This window comes from Heptranchias perlo, unplaced genomic scaffold (assembly GCF_035084215.1).
Source record: "Heptranchias perlo isolate sHepPer1 unplaced genomic scaffold, sHepPer1.hap1 HAP1_SCAFFOLD_415, whole genome shotgun sequence".
NCBI classification, from domain to species: domain Eukaryota; kingdom Metazoa; phylum Chordata; class Chondrichthyes; order Hexanchiformes; family Hexanchidae; genus Heptranchias; species Heptranchias perlo.
The window spans coordinates 22139-42769 of NW_027139427.1; the positions used below are offsets into that span (position 1 = coordinate 22139).

The window sequence follows — 20631 nt, forward strand, 5'->3', positions numbered from 1 at the left end:
CGCACTGTGAGACCCGGTCCCAGAGGGGGAAAGGACAGTGTATCTAACGCACTGTGAGACCCGGTCCCAGAGGGGGAAAGGACAGTGTTTCTAACGCACTGTGAGACCCGGTCCCAGAGGGGGAAAGGACAGTGTATCTAACGCACTGTGAGACCCGGTCCCAGAGGGGGAAAGGACAGTGTGTCTAACGCACTGTGAGACCCGGTCCCAGAGGGGGAAAGGACAGTGTATCTAACGCATTGTGAGACCCGGTCCCAGAGGGGGAAAGGACAGTGTATCTAACGCACTGTGAGACCCGGTCCCAGAGGGGGAAAGGACAGTGTATCTAACACACTGTGAGACCCGGTCCCAGAGGGGGAAAGGACAGTGTATCTAACGCACTGTGAGACCCGGTCCCAGAGGGGGAAAGGACAGTGTATCTAACGCACTGTGAGACCCGGTCCCAGAGGGGGAAAGGACAGTGTATCTAACGCACTGAGAGACCTGGTCCCAGAGGGGGAAAGGACAGTGTGTCTAACGCACTGTGAGACCCGGTCCCAGAGGGGGAAAGGACAGTGTATCTAACGCATTGTGAGACCCGGTCCCAGAGGGGGAAAGGACAGTGTATCTAACGCACTGTGAGACCCGGTCCCAGAGGGGGAAAGGACAGTGTATCTAACACACTGTGAGACCCGGTCCCAGAGGGGGAAAGGACAGTGTATCTAACGCACTGTGAGACCCGGTCCCAGAGGGGGAAAGGACAGTGTATCTAACGCACTGTGAGACCCGGTCCCAGAGGGGGAAAGGACAGTGTATCTAACGCACTGAGAGACCTGGTCCCAGAGGGGGAAAGGACAGTGTATCTAACGCACTGTGAGACCCGGTCCCAGAGGGGGAAAGGACAGTGTATCTAACGCACTGTGAGACCCGGTCCCAGAGGGGGAAAGGACAGTGTGTCTAACGCACTGTGAGACCCGGTCCCAGAGGGGGAAAGGACAGTGTATCTAACGCACTGTGAGACCCGGTCCCAGAGGGGGAAAGGACAGTGTATCTAACGCACTGAGAGACCCGGTCCCAGAGGGGGAAAGGACAGTGTATCTATCGCACTGTGAGACCCGGTCCCAGAGGGGGAAAGGACAGTGTATCTAACGCACTGAGAGACCCGGTCCCAGAGGGGGAAAGGACAGTGTGTCTAACGCACTGAGAGACCCGGTCCCAGAGGGGGAAAGGACAGTGTATCTAACGCACTGTGAGACCCGGTCCCAGAGGGGGAAAGGACAGTGTATCTAACGCACTGTGAGACCCGGTCCCAGAGGGGGAAAGGACAGTGTATCTAACGCACTGTGAGACCCGGTCCCAGAGGGGGAAAGGACAGTGTATCTAACGCACTGTGAGACCCGGTCCCAGAGGGGGAAAGGACAGTGTATCTAACGCACTGTGAGACCCGGTCCCAGAGGGGGAAAGGACAGTGTATCTAACGCACTGTGAGACCCGGTCCCAGAGGGGGAAAGAACAGTGTATCTAACGTGCTGTGCTCGTGCGACGTTAATTTGGGAATTAAGTCGGGTCAGTTATTAATGGTTTCATTTTTAATATTTTATTGATTATTAATTTTTCGTGCCCACTCGTAGCTTCTCAGTTGCGATACCTCATCGTATAATCATGTGTTGGTCACAGGGAGTCCTCAAAAGTTAACTCCACGGACTGAAGGTACAATAACTTTCAAAAGAAGCAGAGACGGAGGATGAGGAGAACTTTCTTTGAGGTCGCGAGTCGCAATGATTTGGAATTCAGGGTCTGAAAGGGCGGTGAACGATTCATTCATTCAAGGATGATTTCATGATTTCATTATCCCATCGTTCCAAGACTTCCTGAATTAAAGGCGCTAATATCAATTCAAATTGCGAGATTTTTAAAGCTGTCGGCCGTTTTTATGTGGGTCTCGCTCGCTCTGAGTCAGAAGGTCGAGGGTTCGAGCCCCGCACACACTCCAGAGACTCGAGACCCGTAATCCAGGCCGACGCTCTCCGGTTGCCCAGTACCAAGGGAGCGCCGCACTGTCGGAGGGTCAGTGCTGAGGGAGCGCCGCACTGTCGGAGGGTCGGTACTGAGGGAGCGCCGCACTGTCGGAGGGCCGCACTGTCGGAGGGTCAGTACTGAGGGAGCGCCGCACTGTCGGAGGGTCGGTGCTGAGGGAGCGCCGCACTGTCGGAGGGTCGGTGCTGAGGGAGCGCCGCACTGTCGGAGGGTCAGTGCTGAGGGAGCGCCGCACTGTCGGAGGGTCGGTGCTGAGGGAGCGCCGCACTGTCGGAGGGTCGGTGCTGAGGGAGCGCCGCACTGTCGGAGGGTCGGTACTGAGGGAGCGCCGCACTGTCGGAGGGTCGGCGCTGAGGGAGCGCCGCACTGTCGGAGGGTCAGCGCTGAGGGAGCGCCGCACTGTCGGAGGGTCAGCGCTGAGGGAGCGCCGCACTGTCGGAGGGTCAGCGCTGAGGGAGCGCCGCACTGTCGGAGGGTCGGTACTGAGGGAGCGCCGCACTGTGGGAGGGTCAGCGCTGAGGGAGCGCCGCACTGTCGGAGGGTCAGTACTGAGGGAGCACCGCACTGTCGGAGGGTCAGTACTGAGGGAGCGCCGCACTGTCGGAGGGTCAGCGCTGAGGGAGCGCCGCACTGTCGGAGGGTCAGCGCTGAGGGAGCGCCGCACTGTCGGAGGTGCCGTCTTTCGGATGAGACGTTAAACCGAGGGCCCCGTCTGCCCCTCTCAGGTGGGTATAAAAGATCCCACGGCCACTATTGGAAGAAGAGCAGGGGGGAGTTCTCCCCGGGGTCCTGGGGGCCGATATTTATCCCTCGACCAACATCACTAAAAAAAAAAAAAACAGATGATCCGGGTCATTCTCACACTGCTGTTTGTGGGATCCTGCTGTGCGAAAATCGGCTGCCGCGTTTCCCAAATTCCAACAGTGCCCGCCCCTCGGACAATTCTCCACCGGCCGTCAAAAGCATCGGGGCGCGAGGGCTGACCTGCGGTCGCGAGAGGCCCTCTCCTCGGAGTGGGGTTGCCTTTTGAAAGGGCCGGCATGGGCGCGACGGGCCGAGCGGCCGCCTCCTCCCGTCTCAGGTGCGATTGTGGGACCGGACGGTGGGGGGGGGGGGCGGGGGGGGGGGGGGGGGGGGGGGAGAAGGCCGAGGGATGGGGTGGGGGCGGCGGGCGCCTCTCAAAGCACCGTGCGGAATCTCAACGCCGAGCCCCTCGTCCTCCGCTGGTAATCGTCCTCGAAGGCCTCGTCCTGCGCCACGGTGAAGTAGTTCTTCCAGTCGCCCACCTCACCTGGCGGGAGACGGGCAAGCGGGTTAGTCAGAGCGAGCCTCCTCGGGGACTTACTCAAATCCAGGCCCAGGCTCCGTTCCGGGCCTAGTGACGAGTTGAGCTCATTTCAGCCCCCCCCGCCCACATCCTCCCCCCCCCCACCCCCCCGATGTTGGGGGGCTCAGCCTCTCGAGCTCCGTGCGGTCAACTGTAACCTCACCTTTCCTCATGAAAGAAGAGACGCTCGTGTCGAAGATGTTGGCCGGGACGGTGGAGTAGTTGCTCATGGGGTTCCCCTTCATCGACTGGAAGGAGGTGTGGTGGACGATGTTATCGACCGCTGCGTCCGGGAGCTCCTTTCGCAGGAAGGTCATCACCTTCAGGATCTCACGCCTTGGATCCTGCAGGGAGAGGGGGGCGAGAGGTTTAATAACTGAAGGATCCCACCCTGTCTGATCCCACTCTCCCTCGTCCCCGTAAATATCCCACCCTGTCTGATCCCACTCTCCCTCGTCCCCGTAAATATCCCACCCTGTCTGATCCCACTCCCCCCGTCTCTGTAAATATCCCACCCTGTCTGATCCCACTCCCCCCGTCTCTGTAAATATCCCACCCTGTCTGATCCCACTCCCCCCGTCTCCGTAAATATCCCACCCTGTCTGATCCCACTCCCCCCGTCTCCGTAAATATCCCACCCTGTCTGATCCCACTCCCCCCGTCTCTGTAAATATCCCACCCTGTCTGATCCCACTCCCCCCGTCTCTGTAAATATCCCACCCTGTCTGATCCCACTCTCCCCGTCTCCGTAAATATCCCACCCTGTCTGATCCCACTCCCCCCGTCTCCGTAAATATCCCACCCTGTCTGATCCCACTCTCCCCCCGTCTCCGTAAATATCCCACCCAGTCTAATCCCACTCTCCCCCCTCACTCCCCGTCCCCTTTAATATCCCACCCAGTCTAATCCCACTCTCCCCCTCACTCCCCGTCCCCTTTAATATCCCACCCAGTCTAATCCCACTCTCCCCCTCACTCCCCGTCCCCTTTAATATCCCACCCTGTCTAATCCCACTCTCCCCTCACTCCCCGTCCCCTTTAATATCCCACCCAGTCTAATCCCACTCTCCCCCTCACTCCTCGTCCCCTTCAATATCCCACCCAGTCTAATCCCCCTCACTCCCCGTCCCCTTTAATATCCCACCCAGTCTAATCCCACTCTCCCCCTCACTCCTCGTCCCCTTCAATATCCCACCCGGTCTAATCCCACTCTCCCCCTCACTCCCCGTCCCCTTTAATATCCCACCCGGTCTAATCCCACTCTCCCCCTCACTCCTCGTCCCCTTCAATATCCCACCCGGTCTAATCCCACTCTCCCCCTCACTCCCCGTCCCCTTTAATATCCCACCCAGTCTAATCCCACCCTCCCGAACCCCTGACCTGAAATAGTCCCTGGCTCGAAATCGGAGAGTCTGAGAACGAGGGACAGAATCACCAGATCTGAAAATACCTCTTTCATGTCTTCGTAGAAAATGTAGAGAATTGGAAATCTTTCTTTGCTCTCCCACCAGCCTTTAACATGGTCGTGCCAGAGTCCGTAACTGACTGGAGCAGGGAAAGCAAGAGATACCAGTGAGTCACATCAACATACACAGGTACGCGGGTACATCACGGGTACGCAGGTACCGCACAGGTATACAAGTATATCACAGGTACGCAGGCACCTCACAGGTACAGATACATCACAAGTACGCAGGTACCTCACAGGTACACAGATATTGTGACATACACAGATGCGCGGCAGGGACGCAGACAGCGCGGCAGGCAACGCAGACAGCGCGGCGGGCAACGCAGACAGCGCGGCGGGCAACGCAGCCAGCGCGGCGGGCAACGCAGCCAGCGCGGCGGGCAACGCAGCCAGCGCGGCGGGCAACGCAGCCAGCGCGGCGGGCAACGCAGCCAGCGCGACGGGCGGCCAGGCGTACATGTTAAAGCCCCTTCTTTCTGACGTGTCACTGAGCTCGTACCGTTGCCATGGAGATACCTCTGGAAATATCCCTCCCAGCTGCCCGGGTCGGGCTGGAGCTTGTTCATTAAATCAAAATGATAGAAAGACACCAGGTTGTCTTTGCCATTTCTGGCGCAGTAGATCATCTGGAGAGGGAGGGTCAAACAAGAAACGGGTTAGTCCGATTGCTCATCCCACACCCGACCGCCAAAATGCAAACAACAGCTCCGTGAGAGGTCGGGCTTCGAAACGACTGAGAGGGTCAGCAGCACACTGCGAGAACCTGCATTTACGTAGCGACTTTAATGTGGTGAAACGTCCCCGAGGCGCCTCTCAGGAGCCTGAATCAGACAATAATTCGACCCCCGGGCCCCGTAAGGACGGGCGACCAGAAGCTCGGTCAAAGAGGGAGGTTTTAAGGAGCGTCTTAAAGGAGGAGAGAGAGGGAGGGGGGGAAGGGAGAGAGAGAGAAGGAGGGAGGGAGAGAGGGAATGAATTCCAGAGCTCAGGGCCCGGGCGTCTGAAGGCACGGCCGCCAATGGCGGGGCGATGGGAATCGGGGAGACGGACAAGAGGCCAGAATTGGAGGAGCGCAGAGATCTGGGAGGGTTGTAGGGGGCTGGAGGAGGTTACAGAGATCGGGAGGGGAGGGGCGAGGGGCCATGGAGGGGATTTGAACACGAGGATGGAGGATTTTAAAATCGAGGCGTTCCCCGGACAGGGAGCCAGTGTCGGTCCAGCGAGCACAGGGAGAGGGGGTGATGGGTGAACGGGACTCGGTGCGAGTTAGGATACGGGGGGGGGCAGCAGATGAGTTGATGGCTACGGAGGGTGTGAGGTGGGAGAGCATTGGGATATTGGAATAGACACTAAGCGAGAATCGTTCCCTTTTACCCACTGTGTACTGTACAATGTGCAGGAGCTGACACTGAGACACACACGGGGCCGTACAGTCCCAGACAGGAGTGAATCGTTCCCTTTTACCCACTGTGTACTGTACAATGTACAGGAGCTGACACTGAGACACACACGGGGCCGTACAGTACCAGACAGGAGTGAATCGTTCCCTTTTACCCACTGTGTACTGTACAATGTACAGGAGCTGACACTGAGACACACACGGGGCCGTACAGTCCCAGACAGGAGTGAATCGTTCCCTTTTACCCACTGTGTACTGTACAATGTACAGGAGCTGACACTGAGACACACACGGGGCCGTACAGGACCAGACAGGAGTGAATCGTTCCCTTTTACCCACTGTGTACTGTACAATGTACAGGAGCTGACACTGAGACACACACGGGGCTGTACAGTCCCAGACAGGAGTGAATCGTTCCCTTTTACCCACTGTGTACTGTACAATGTACAGGAGCTGACACTGAGACACACACGGGGCCGTACAGTCCCAGACAGGAGTGAATCGTTCCCTTTTACCCACTGTGTACTGTACAATGTACAGGAGCTGACACTGAGACACACACGGGGCCGTACAGTCCCAGACAGGAGTGAATCGTTCCCTTTTACCCACTGTGTACTGTACAATGTACAGGAGCCGACACTGAGACACACACGGGGCCGTACAGTCCCAGACAGGAGTGAATCGTCCCCTTTTACCCACTGTGTACTGTACAATGTACAGGAGCTGACACTGAGACACACACGGGGCCGTACAGTCCCAGACAGGAGTGAATCGTTCCCTTTTACCCACTGTGTACTGTACAATGTACAGGAGCTGACACTGAGACACACACGGGCCGTACAGTCCCAGACAGGAGTGAATCGTTCCCTTTTACCCACTGTGTACTGTACAATGTACAGGAGCTGACACTGAGACACACACGGGGCTGTACAGTCCCAGACAGGAGTGAATCGTTCCCTTTTACCCACTGTGTACTGTACAATGTACAGGAGCTGACACTGAGACACACACGGGGCCGTACAGTCCCAGACAGGAGTGAATCGCTCCCTTTTACCCACTGTGTACTGTACAATGTACAGGAGCTGACACTGAGACACACACGGGGCCGTACAGTCCCAGACAGGAGTGAATCGTTCCCTTTTACCCACTGTGTACTGTACAATGTACAGGAGCTGACACTGAGACACACACGGGGCCGTACAGTCCCAGACAGGAGTGAATCGTTCCCTTTTACCCACTGTGTACTGTACAATGTACAGGAGCTGACACTGAGACACACACACGGGCCGTACAGTCCCAGACAGGAGTGAATCGTTCCCTTTTACCCACTGTGTACTGTGTAATGTACAGGAGCTGACACTGAGACACACACGGGGCCGTACAGTCCCAGACAGGAGTGAATCGTTCCCTTTTACCCACTGTGTACTGTACAATGTACAGGAGCTGACACTGAGACACACAGGGGGCCGTACAGTCCCAGACAGGAGTGAATCGTTCCCTTTTACCCACTGTGTACTGTGTAATGTACAGGAGCTGACACTGAGACACACACGGGGCCGTACAGTCCCAGACAGAAGTGACCCATACCTTGCATTTCTGTTCCAAAAATGACTTGGGAAGGAGTTGAAAGGGGAGATGTGTTTTGATTACTCTTGGAGATGCCAGTTTGGCAAGGAGGTCCAATCCTGAAGGAACACAAGGCCCAGATACGACAAGATTATTGTTGGGCGTCGAGGGATATAAAGCAAAGGCAGGTAAATACAGTTGAGATACAGAATCAGCCACGATCTGATAGAATGGGGAACAAGCTCGAGGGGCTGAATGGCCTCCTCCTGTCCCTGTGCCTCCCCCAACTCATGGTGTCTCACCTGTGATAAATTATTTTTGAACTGCGCTGACCGTTGCGGGGATGGAACAAGAATGAAAACCAAAATCACGGCCGCCATCAGTACACGTGCCTTTGGTCGAGGGATAAATATCGGCCCCAGGACACCGGGGAGAACTCCCCCCTGCTCTTCTTCCAATAGTGGGCCGTGGGATTTTACGTCCCACCTGAGAGGGGCAGACGGGGCCCTCGGTTTAACGTCTCATCCGAAAGACGGCACCTCCGACAGTGCGGCGCTCCCTCAGGACTGACCCTCCGACAGTGCGGCGCTCCCTCAGTACTGACCCTCCGACAGTGCGGCGCTCCCTCAGTACCGACCCTCCGACAGTGCGGCGCTCCCTCAGTACCGACCCTCCGACAGTGCGGCGCTCCCTCAGTACCGACCCTCCGACAGTGCGGCGCTCCCTCAGTACTGCCCCTCCGACAGTGCGGCGCTCCCTCAGTACTGACCCTCCGACAGTGCGGCGCTCCCTCAGTACTGACCCTTGACAGTGCGGCGCTCTCTCAGTACTGACCCTCCGACAGTGCGGCGCTCCCTCAGTACTGACCCTCCGACAGTGCGGCGCTCCCTCAGTTCTGTTCCTGCCCCTGGGAGTGTTTGACGGGACAGTGTAGAGGGAGCTTTACTCTGTATCTAACCCTGTACCTGCCCTGGGAGTGTTTGACGGGACAGTGTAGAGGGAGCTTTACTCTGTATCGAACCCTGTACCTGCCCTGGGAGTGTTTGACGGGACAGTGTAGAGGGAGCTTTACTCTGTATCTAACCCTGTACCTGCCTTGGGAGTGTTTGACGGGACAGTGTAGAGGGAGCTTTACTCTGTATCTAACCCTGTACCTGCCCTGGGAGTGTTTGACGGGACAGTGTAGAGGGAGCTTTACTCTGTATCTAACCCTGTACCTGCCCTGGGAGTGTTTGACGGGACATTGTAGAGGGAGCTTTACTCTGTATCGAACCCTGTACCTGCCCTGGGAGTGTTTGACGGGACAGTGTAGAGGGAGCTTTACTCTGTATCTAACCCTGTACCTGCCCTGGGAGTGTTTGACGGGACAGTGTAGAGGGAGCTTTACTCTGTATCGAACCCTGTACCTGCCCTGGGAGTGTTTGACGGGACAGTGTAGAGGGAGCTTTACTCTGTATCTAACCCTGTACCTGCCTTGGGAGTGTTTGACGGGACAGTGTAGAGGGAGCTTTACTCTGTATCTAACCCTGTACCTGCCCTGGGAGTGTTTGACGGGACAGTGTCGAGGGAGCTTTACTCTGTATCTAACCCTGTACCTGCCCTGGGAGTGTTTGATGGGACAGTGTGGAGGGAGCTTTACTCTGTATCTAACCCTGTACCTGCCCTGGGAGTGTTTGATGGGACAGTGTGGAGGGAGCTTTACTCTGTATCTAACCCTGTACCTGCCCTGGGAGTGTTTGACGGGACAGTGTAGAGGGAGCTTTACTCTGTATCTAACCCTGTACCTGCCCTGGGAGTGTTTGACGGGACAGTGTAGAGGGAGCTTTACTCTGTATCTAACCCTGCACCTGCCCTGGGAGTGTTTGATGGGTCAGTGCAGAGGGAGCTTTACTCTGTATCTAACCCTGTACCTGCCTTGGGAGTGTTTGACGGGACAGTGTAGAGGGAGCTTTACTCTGTATCTAACCCTGTACCTGCCCTGGGAGTGTTTGATGGGACAGTGTAGAGGGAGCTTTACTCTGTATCTAACCCTGTACCTGCCCTGGGAGTGTTTGACGGGACAGTGTCGAGGGAGCTTTACTCTGTATCTCACCCTGTACCTGCCCTGGGAATGTTTGATGGGACAGTGTGGAGGGAGCTTTACTCTGTATCTAACCCTGTACCTGCCCTGGGAGTGTTTGATGGGACAGTGTGGAGGGAGCTTTACTCTGTATCTAACCCTGTACCTGCCCTGGGAGTGTTTGATGGGACAGTGTGGAGGGAGCTTTACTCTGTATCTAACCCTGTACCTGCCCTGGGAGTGTTTGACGGGACAGTGTAGAGGGAGCTTTACTCTGTATCTAACCCTGTACCTGCCCTGGGAGTGTTTGACGGGACAGTGTAGAGGGAGCTTTACTCTGTATCTAACCCTGTACCTGCCCTGGGAGTGTTTGACGGGACAGTGTAGAGGGAGCTTTACTCTGTATCTAACCCTGTACCTGCCCTGGGAGAGTTTGATCGGACAGTGCAGAGGGAGCTTTACTCTGTATCCAACCCTGTACCTGCCCTGGGAGTGTTTGACGGGACAGTGTAGAGGGAGCTTTACTCTGTGTCCAACCCTGTACCTGCCCTGGGAGTGTTTGACGGGACAGTGTAGAGGGAGCTTTACTCTGTACCTAACCCTGTACCTGCCCTGGGAGTGTTTGACAGGACAGTGTAGAGGGAGCTTTACTCTGTATCTAACCCTGTACCTGCCCTGGGAGTGTTTGATGGGACAGTGTAGAGGGAGCTTTACTCTGTATCTAACCCTGTACCTGCCCTGGGAGTGTTTGACGGGACAGTGTAGAGGGAGCTTTACTCTGTATCTAACCCTGTACCTGCCCTGGGAGTGTTTGACGGGACAGTGTAGAGGGAGCTTTACTCTGTATCTAACCCTGTACCTGCCCTGGGTGAGTTTGATCGGACAGTGTAGAGGGAGCTTTACTCTGTATCTAACCCTGTACCTGCCCTGGGAGTGTTTGACGGGACAGTGTAGAGGGAGCTTTACTCTGTATCTAACCCTGTACCTGCCCTGGGAGTGTTTGATGGGACAGTGTAGAGGGAGCTTTACTCTGTATCTAACCCTGTACCTGCCCTGGGAGTGTTTGACGGGACAGTGAAGAGGGAGCTTTACTCTGCATCTAACCCTGTACCTGCCCTGGGAGTGTTTGATGGGACAGTGTAGAGGGAGCTTTACTCTGTATCTAACCCTGTACCTGCCCTGGGAGTGTTTGATGGGTCAGTGTAGAGGGAGCTTTACTCTGTATCTAACCCTGTACCTGCCTTGGGAGTGTTTGACGGGACAGTGTAGAGGGAGCTTTACTCTGTATCTAACCCTGTACCTGCCCTGGGAGTGTTTGACGGGACAGTGTCGAGGGAGCTTTACTCTGTATCTAATCCTGTACCTGCCCTGGGAGTGTTTGATGGGACAGTGTAGAGGGAGCTTTACTCTGTATCTCACCCTGTACCTGCCCTGGGAATGTTTGATGGGACAGTGTGGAGGGAGCTTTACTCTGTATCTAACCCTGTACCTGCCCTGGGAGTGTTTGATGGGACAATGTGGAGGGAGCTTTACTCTGTATCTAACCCTGTACCTGCCCTGGGAGTGTTTGATGGGACAGTGTGGAGGGAGCTTTACTCTGTATCTAACCCTGTACCTGCCCTGGGAGTGTTTGACGGGACAGTGTAGAGGGACCTTTACTCTGTATCTAACCCTGTACCTGCCCTGGGAGTGTTTGACGGGACAGTGTAGAGGGAGCTTTACTCTGTATCTAACCCTGTACCTGCCCTGGGAGTGTTTGACGGGACAGTGTAGAGGGAGCTTTACTCTGTATCTAACCCTGTACCTGCCCTGGGAGTGTTTGATGGGACAGTGTGGAGGGAGCTTTACTCTGTATCTAACCCTGGACCTGCCCTGGGAGTGTTTGACGGGACAGTGTAGAGGGAGCTTTACTCTGTATCTAACCCTGTACCTGCCCTGGGAGTGTTTGACGGGACAGTGTAGAGGGAGCTTTACTCTGTATCTAACCCTGTACCTGCCCTGGGAGTGTTTGACGGGACAGTGTAGAGGGAGCTTTACTCTGTATCTAACCCTGTACCTGCCCTGGGAGAGTTTGATCGGACAGTGTAGAGGGAGCTTTACTCTGTATCTAACCCTGTACCTGCCCTGGGAGTGTTTGACGGGACAGTGTAGAGGGAGCTTTACTCTGTATCTAACCCTGTACCTGCCCTGGGAGTGTTTGACAGGACAGTGTAGAGGGAGCTTTACTCTGCATCTAACCCTGTACCTGCCCTGGGAGTGTTTGACAGGACAGTGTAGAGGGAGCTTTACTCTGTATCTAACCCTGTACCTGCCCTGGGAGTGTTTGACGGGACAGTGTAGAGGGAGCTTTACTCTGTATCTAACCCTGTACCTGCCCTGGGAGTGTTTGACAGGACAGTGTAGAGGGAGCTTTACTCTGTATCTAACCCTGTACCTGCCCTGGGAGTGTTTGATGGGACAGTGTAGAGGGAGCTTTACTCTGTATCTAACCCTGTACCTGCCCTGGGAGTGTTTGACGGGACAGTGTAGAGGGAGCTTTACTCTGTATCCAACCCTGTACCTGCCCTGGGAGTGTTTGACGGGACAGTGTGGAGGGAGCTTTACTCTGTATCTAACCCTGTACCTGCCCTGGGAGTGTTTGACGGGACAGTGTAGAGGGAGCTTTACTCTGTATCTAACCCTGTACCTGCCCTGGGAGTGTTTGACGGGACAGTGTAGAGGGAGCTTTACTCTGTATCTAACCCTGTACCTGCCCTGGGAGAGTTTGATCGGACAGTGTAGAGGGAGCTTTACTCTGTATCTAACCCTGTACCTGCCCTGGGAGTGTTTGATGGGACGGTGTAGAGGGAGCTTTACTCTGTATCTAACCCTGTACCTGCCCTGGGAGTGTTTGATGGGACAGTGTGGAGGGAGCTTTACTCTGTATCTAACCCTGTACCTGCCCTGGGAGTGTTTGACGGGACAGTGTAGAGGGAGCTTTACTCTATCTAACCCTGTACCTGCCCTGGGAGTGTTTGATGGGTCATTGTAGAGGGAGCTTTACTCTGTATCTAATCCTGTACCTGCCCTGGGAGTGTTTGATGGGACAGTGTAGAGGGAGCTTTACTCTGTATCTCACCCTGTACCTGCCCTGGGAATGTTTGATGGGACAGTGTGGAGGGAGCTTTACTCTGTATCTAACCCTGTACCTGCCCTGGGAGTGTTTGATGGGACAGTGTGGAGGGAGCTTTACTCTGTATCTAACCCTGTACCTGCCCTGGGAGTGTTTGATGGGACAGTGTCGAGGGAGCTTTACTCTGTATCTAACCCTGTACCTGCCCTGGGAGTGTTTGACGGGACAGTGTAGAGGGAGCTTTACTCTGTATCTAACCCTGTACCTGCCCTGGGAGTGTTTGATGGGTCAGTGTAGAGGGAGCTTTACTCTGTATCTAACCCTGTACCTGCCTTGGGAGTGTTTGACGGGACAGTGTTGAGGGAGCTTTACTCTGTATCTAACCCTGTACCTGCCCTTGGAGTGTTTGACGGGACAGTGTCGAGGGAGCTTTACTCTGTATCTAATCCTGTACCTGCCCTGGGAGTGTTTGATGGGACAGTGTCGAGGGAGCTTTACTCTGTATCTCACCCTGTACCTGCCCTGGGAATGTTTGATGGGACAGTGTGGAGGGAGCTTTACTCTGTATCTAACCCTGTACCTGCCCTGGGAGTGTTTGATGGGACAGTGCAGAGGGAGCTTTACTCTGTATCTAACCCTGTACCTGCCCTGGGAGTGTTTGATGGGACAGTGTGGAGGGAGCTTTACTCTGTATCTAACCCTGTACCTGCCCTGGGAGTGTTTGACGGGACAGTGTAGAGGGAGCTTTACTCTGTATCTAACCCTGTACCTGCCCTGGGAGTGTTTGACGGGACAGTGCAGAGGGAGCTTTACTCTGTATCTCACCCTGTACCTGCCCTGGGAGAGTTTGATCGGACAGTGTAGAGGGAGCTTTACTCTGTATCTAACCCTGTACCTGCCCTGGGAGTGTTTGACGGGACAGTGTAGAGGGAGCTTTACTCTGTATCTAACCCTGTACCTGCCCTGGGAGTGTTTGATGGGACAGTGTAGAGGGAGCTTTACTCTGTATCTAACCCTGTACCTGCCCTGGGAGTGTTTGATGGGACAGTGTAGAGGGAGCTTTACTCTGTATCTAACCCTGTACCTGCCCTGGGAGTGTTTGACGGGACAGTGTAGAGGGAGCTTTACTCTGTATCTAACCCTGTACCTGCCCTGGGAGTGTTTGACGGGACAGTGTAGAGGGAGCTTTACTCTGTATCTAACCCTGTACCTGCCCTGGGAGTGTTTGATGGGACAGTGTAGAGGGAGCTTTACTCTGTATCTAACCCTGTACCTGCCCTGGGAGTGTTTGACGGGACAGTGTAGAGGGAGCTTTACTCTGTATCTAACCCTGTACCTGCCCTGGGAGTGTTTGATGGGACAGTGTAGAGGGAGCTTTACTCTGTATCTAACCCTGTACCTGCCCTGGGAGTGTTTGATGGGACAGTGTAGAGGGAGCTTTACTCTGTATCTAACCCTGTACCTGCCCTGGGAGTGTTTGACGGGACAGTGTAGAGGGAGCTTTACTCTGTATCTAACCCTGTACCTGCCCTGGGAGTGTTTGATGGGACAGTGTAGAGGGAGCTTTACTCTGTATCTAACCCTGTACCTGCCCTGGGAGTGTTTGACAGGACAGTGTAGAGGGAGCTTTACTCTGTATCTAACCCTGTACCTGCCCTGGGAGTGTTTGACGGGACAGTGTAGAGGGAGCTTTACTCTGTATCTAACCCTGTACCTGCCCTGGGAGTGTTTGATGGGACAGTGTGGAGGGAGCTTTACTCTGTATCTAACCCTGTACCTGCCCTGGGAGTGTTTGACGGGACAGTGTAGAGGGAGCTTTACTCTGCATCTGACCTCCTGACAAGATCTGCAGGTCTCTCCGAGGGAGGGAGTCCTCTCCTGCGCTGATAAACTGTAGAACTGCTCCAGGTCATGACCTCTCACCTGATGGCATGTGACCTGAATACGCAAACTCCAGAAATGGGATCCTGCTCTGCATGTCTGCCCGGCGGCATCTCACAGGGTCTCCATCGTGCAGAATAAAGTCGACTATCTCCTGCATCCATGTGGTACCTGTGAGGGCATTAACCAGATGGAGGTAATGAGTCAGTCCGAGCCCGCATGCAGCAAGACCTGGACAACATCCAGGCTTGGGCTGATAAGTGGCAAGTAACATTCGCGCCAGACGAGTGCCAGGCAATGACCATCTCCAACAAGAGAGAGTCTAACCACCTCCCCTTGACATTCAACGGCATTACCATCGCCGAATCCCCCACCATCAACATCCTGGGGGTCACCATTGACCAGAAACTCAACTGGACCAGCCACATAAATACTGTGGCTACGAGAGCAGGTCAGAGGCTGGGTATTCTGCGGCGAGTGACTCACCTCCTGACTCCCCAAAGCCTTTCCGCCATCTACAAGGCACAAGTCAGGAGTGTGATGGAATACTCTCCACTTGCCTGGATGAGTGCAGCTCCAACAACACTCAAGAAGCTCGACACCATCCAGGACAAAGCAGCCCGCTTGATCGGCACCCCATCCACCACCCTAAACATTCACTCCCTTCACCACCGGCGCACCGTGGCTGCAGTGTGGACCATCCACAGGATGCACTGCAGCAACTCGCCAAGGCTTCTTCAACAGCACCTCCCAAACCCACGACCTCTACCACCTAGAAGGACAAGGGCAGCAGGCGCATGGGAACAACACCACCTGCACGTTCCCCTCCGAGTCACACACCATCCCGACTTGGAAATATATCGGCCGTTCCTTCATCGTCGCTGGGTCAAAATCCTGGAACTCCCTTCCTAACAGCACTGTGGGAGAACCGTCACCACACGGACTGCAGCGGTTCAAGAAGGCGGCTCACCACCACCTTCTCAAGGGGCGATTAGGGATGGGCAATAAATGGCGGCCTCGCCAGCGACGCCCACATCCCGTGAACGAACAATAAACAAAAAACCAGGAGGAGGGAGTCCGCCAGAAAACGTCTCGGGCCCCGGTTGGAGGGGGTGGGGTCTAATCGAGGGGTTTGAGAAGATTGAAGGATTTGATGGGGTCGATGGAGAGAGAAACCGTTTCCTCTGGAGGCCAGAACGAGGGGCGGACGTCACCTTAAAATTAAGAGCCAGGCCGTTCACGGTGGGGGGTGGAGTCACATAGCATTTCTCCACACAAAGGGGAAATCTGGGACCTCTCGCACCCACCCCCCCACCACCTCAAAAAGGCCGCGGACGCGGAGGAGCTTTCTGGACTGAGATCGGTCGACGTGGAGCAACAGCGGGGAAATGGAGATGAGGTGCAGACCGGCCACGATGTGATAGAATGGCGGCTCGAGGGGCCGAGCGGCCTTCTCCTGCTCACGGATCGGAGGCGGGGGGGGGGCGGGCGTTTACGCCAGCAGATCATGCCGAGACTTAGAGGCGGTGGGGGGGGGGGAAGAGAAAGCTTACCTGCTTTGGGGTAGGTGGCGATAAGCAAGTCTGTCGGTTTTGCCTGGAATTTTTCCACGGCTTCCCAGTTCTGCAGGAAAATGTCCGGGAGGGGAACGCCTCGTAAAGGGACCAGCCTCGGCCTCCGGATCTCGGGCAGAGGGTCCTGGGCTGCCTCCTCGCAGCTCGACATGGTGTTCATGTGCCGACGGGACTTTGATCTGCTCCCAGCACAGTCCACACGGCAAGACAAGGCAAGTCTGAGCAAACTTGCACTTCAGAACTTGGCAACTGAGATCGCCTGTTCCCGAGGGGCGGGGAAGAAGAGGTGGTGTAGTGAGTTCGAGGGTCGAGGGGGAGCGACAGATTGAGGGCGCTCCATACTGACTCACACTCACACACACACACTCAATCACTCACACTCACACACTCAATCACTCACAGACAAACAATCACACTGACTGACTCACTCACTCACTCTCAATCACTCACACTCAACCTTTAAAGGTTGGGAGAGGGGGGAGGGGGAGGGGGAATTTAAAGGGGGGAGTGGGTGGGGAGGGGGAATTTAAAAGGGGGGAGTGGGGGGGAGGGGGAATTTAAAGGGGGGAGTGGGTGGGGAGGGGGAATTTAAAGGGGGGAGTGGGTGGGAAGGGGAATTTAAAGGGGGGAGTGGGTGGGAAGGGGAATTTAAAGGGGGGAGTGGGTGGAAGGGGGAATTTAAAGGGGGAGTGGGTGGGGAGGGGGAATTTAAAGGGGGGGAGTGGGGGGGGAGGGGGAATTTAAAAGGGGGAGTGGGGGGGGAGGGGGAATTTAAAGGGGGGAGTGGGTGGGGAGGGGGAATTTAAAGGGGGGAGTGGGGGGGGAGGGGGAATTTAAAGGGGGGGAGTGGGGGGGGAGGGGGAATTTAAAGGGGGGAGTGGGGGGGGGGGAGGGGGGAATTTAAAGGGGGGGAGTGGGGGGGAGGGAGAATTTAAAGGGGAGAGTGGGTGGGGAGGGGGAATTTAAAGGGGAGAGGGGGGAATTTAAAGGGGGTGTGGGGGAATTTAAAGGGGGTGTGGGGAATTTAAAGGGGGTGTGGGGGGGGGGAATTAAAACAGTTTCTACATTTTCAAAAGAAAACTCAGGGTGGATTTAAACTTTTGCAAATTTAAATAATCAATAAATAAATAAAAATTGCCCCAATCCTCAGGTTAAGTTTGGCCCTTGGAAGGGAGGGTGACGTCACCCGGGGACTACAAGACCCACAGTGCAGCGGGCGGGGGGCGAGTGACGTGTGCCCCAATTGTGGCGTCACCCGTCTCCACCCCCCCCCTTCCCCGGTCCACAGAACGGCGCGCGCAGGTGTAGTTTTCCGGTCGCCGGCCCGCCGTCCGCTCGGCTGGAGATGACGTCACGGGCGGACTACAACTCCCAGAGGTCCGAGGGGGGCGGGTGTGAGAGAGAGAGGAGTGACGTGACCGGCCGGCGGCGTCAGCCAAGCCCCGATTGTGACGTCGGGCGGGAACCCCTCCCCCTCCCCTCTCAGCCCTCACGCCTCAGGAGCGGCGCGCGCAGGTGTAGTTTTCCGATCGAACGCCCGCCCTCCGCCAAGCGGGAGGTGACGTCACAAGCGAACTACAACTCCCAGCAAGCACCCCACCCCCCCCCCCCCGCGCGGTGGGGGAAAGCAGTGACGCGGACCCCCGCTTGTGACGTCCGCCCCCCCACACGCGCAAGGGGACGCCGGGCGCCCTTGTAGTTTTCCGACCGTCCCGCCCGCCCTCCGCTCGACTGGAGGTGACGTCACGGGAGGACTACGACTCCCAGGAGGCACCCGGCGCGGTGACGCGTCCCCGTTTGTGACGCGGGCCTCCCCGCTCTCCCTCTGATCCCACGGGCGAGGGCAGCGCGCAAGGGACGCCGGGCGCGGTTGTAGTTTTCCGGCCGCCCGCCGCCCGTCCGCTAGACGGGAGGTGACGTCACGGGCGGACTGACAAGTCCCAGAATCCCCGGCGGGGGACCCGGATTAAAAGGGACGAGCGGGGAAGAAGAAGAAGAAGGAGCTGAAAGGGGGGGGAAAATGGCGGCGGCGGCGGCGGCTGAGGCGGAGCTCGGCGCCTCCCTGCCCCGCTGCCTGGCCGAGCTGAGGCCCGGGGAGGAGGAGGAGGCGGAGCCGGGCCGCCGGCTCCAGGCCCTGATCGCCATCCGCTGCAAGCACCTGAGGGAGGCGGGCGGGGCCGAGCGCTTCCGCCGGGGGGGCGGCCTGAGGGCCCTGATCCGCCTGCTGGCGGCGGCGGCCGGAGGAGGAGGAGGAGGAGGAGGGAGAGGCCGCAGGAAGGAGCTGGAGATCGGCCTCAGCATCCTGGGCAACTGCTGCACCGAGGAGAGGGCCCGGAGGGAGGTGAGAGAGAGAGAGGGGCGGGGCCAAGGGGGAGAGAGGGGCGGGGCCAAGGGGGGGGAGAGAGGGGCGGGGCCAAGGGGGGGGAGAGAGGGGCGGGGCCAAGGGGGGGGAGAGAGGGGCGGGGCAAGGGGGGAGAGAGGGGGGGGGCAAGGGGGGGGAGAGAGGGCGGGGCAAGGGGGGAGAGAGGGCGGGGCCAAGGGGGGGAGAGAGGGCGGGGCCAAGGGGGAGGGGGCGGGGCCAAGGGGGAGGGGGCGGGGCCATGGGGGAGGGGCGGGGCCGAGAGGGGCGGGGCCAATGGGGAGAGAGGGGCGGGGCCAATGGGGAGAGAGGGGCGGGGCCAATGGGGAGAGAGGGGCGGGGCCAATGGGGAGAGAGGGGCGGGGCCAATGGGGAGAGAGGGGCGGGGCCAATGGGGAGAGAGGGGCGGGGCCAATGGGGAGAGAGGGGCGGGGCCAATGGGGAGAGAGGGGAGGGGCCAATGGGGAGAGAGGGGAGGGGCCAATGGGCAGAGAGGGGAGGGGCCAATGGGCAGAGAGGGGAGGGGCCAATGGGCAGAGAGGGGCGGGACCTGTGGCCAGGGGGAGGAGTTGAGGGTGGGGGGAGGGGCTGGTGGGTGGGCGGGGCTAGTGGGAGGAGTCGGGGGAGGCGGGAGGAGTCGGGGGAGGCGGGAGGAGTCGGGGGCGGACTGGGGGAGGAGTCGGGGGTGGGGGGAGGAGTCGGGGGTGGGGGGAGGAGTCGGGGGTGGGGGGCGGAGTCGGGGGTGGGGGGCGGAGTCGGGGGTGGGGGGAGGAGTCGGGGGTGGGGGGCGGACTGGGGGGTGGGGGGCGGACTGGGGGAGGAGTCGGGGAGGGGGAGGAGTCGGGGCAGACTGGGGGAGGAGTCGGGGAGGGGAGGAGTCGGGGCGGGGGAGGAGTCGGGGCAGACTGGGGGAGGAGTCGGGGGTGGGGGGAGGACCGGGGGAGGGGGCGGACTGGGGGAGGAGGAGGGGGTGGGGGGAGGGGGTGGGGGGAGGAGTCGGGGAGGGAGCGGACTGGGGGTGGGGGCGGGGGGAGGAGCCGGGGAGGTCTGGGCGGGGGGAGAGGGGAGACCCCGGTCTGGGTGGCGGGGGAGAGAGAGAGGGGAGACCCCGGTCTGGGGGTGGGGGGAGAGGGGAGACCCCGGTCTGGGGGCGGGGGAGAGGGGAGACCCCGGTCTGGGGGGGGTGGGGGGAGAGGGGAGACCCCGGTCTGGGGGGGTGGGGGGAGAGGGGAGACCCCGGTCTGGGGGTGGGGGGAGAGGGGAGACCCCGGTCTGGGGGCGGGGGGAGAGGGGAGACCCGGTCTGGGGGCGGGGGGAGAGGGGAGACCCCGGTCTGGGGGCGGGGGGAGAGGGGAGACCCGGTCCTGGGGGGTGGAGGGGGGGGAGAGAGGGGAGACCCCGGTCTGGGGGGGTGGGGGGAGAGGGGAGACCCCGGTATGGGGGGTGGGGGGAGAGGGGAGACCCCGGTCTGGGGGGGTGGGGGGAGAGAGGGGAGACCCCGGTCTGGGGGGGTGGAGGGGGGGGAGAGAGGGGAGACCCCGGTCTGGGAGATGCGGGGAGAGAGAGGGGAGACCCCGGTCTGGGCGGGGGGAGAGAGAGGAGAGTCCCCGGTCTGGGCGGGGGGGGGAGAGAGGGGAGACCCCGGTCTGGGCGGGGGGAGAGAGAGGAGAGTCCCCGGTCTGGGCGGGGGGAGAGAGAGGAGAGTCCCCGGTCTGGGCGGGGGGGAGAGAGAGGAGACCCCGGTCTGGGCGGGGGGAGAGAGAGGGGAGACCCCGGTCTGGGGGGGTGGGGGAGAGAGGAGAGACCCCGGTCTGGGCGGGGGGAGAGAGAGGGGAGACCCGGTCTGGGCGGGGGAGAGAGAGAGGAGACCA

At 58.3% G+C, this 20631-nt stretch overlaps 1 protein-coding gene and 1 pseudogene across 3 annotated transcripts; one reads left to right on the top strand and one right to left on the bottom strand.

Moving 5' to 3' along the window:
- Window positions 1-1560: 1560 nt before the first annotated feature.
- LOC137312295 (sulfotransferase 1B1-like) lies at window positions 1561-16790 on the bottom strand. 3 transcript variants are annotated; one of them, XM_067978893.1, is made up of 7 exons: window positions 16381-16687; window positions 14870-14998; window positions 7797-7894; window positions 5310-5436; window positions 4793-4887; window positions 3507-3687; window positions 1561-1776 (listed from the first exon to the last, which is right to left on the bottom strand). In XM_067978893.1, the coding sequence occupies exons 1-7, from the start codon at window positions 16559-16561 to the stop codon at window positions 1664-1666; spliced, it is 924 nt and encodes a 307-aa protein (XP_067834994.1). In that variant the 5' UTR covers window positions 16562-16687; the 3' UTR covers window positions 1561-1663. The 3 variants fall into 3 exon arrangements, with proteins under 3 accessions (XP_067834994.1, XP_067834995.1, XP_067834993.1); XM_067978894.1 differs by having other exon boundaries at window positions 1689-2839; window positions 16381-16790; XM_067978892.1 differs by having other exon boundaries at window positions 1689-3302; window positions 3502-3687; window positions 16381-16682.
- Window positions 16791-18421: 1631 nt separating this feature from the next.
- Window positions 18422-20631, top strand: part of LOC137312297 (adenosine receptor A2a-like) — a 5634-nt pseudogene continuing 3424 nt past the window's right edge.

Excerpts from the sequence above, each read along its gene's own strand:
- LOC137312295 (XM_067978893.1), bottom strand. The coding sequence starts at position 16,561 with ATGAACACCATGTCGAGCTGCGAGGAGGCAGCCCAGGACCCTCTGCCC. Across the intron at positions 5,437-7,796 it reads TTTTGGAACAGAAATGCAAG|ATGATCTACTGCGCCAGAAA; the intron begins GTATGGGTCACT and ends CTCCCTCTCCAG. Across the intron at positions 3,688-4,792 it reads TCTACGAAGACATGAAAGAG|GATCCAAGGCGTGAGATCCT; the intron begins GTATTTTCAGAT and ends CTCTCCCTGCAG.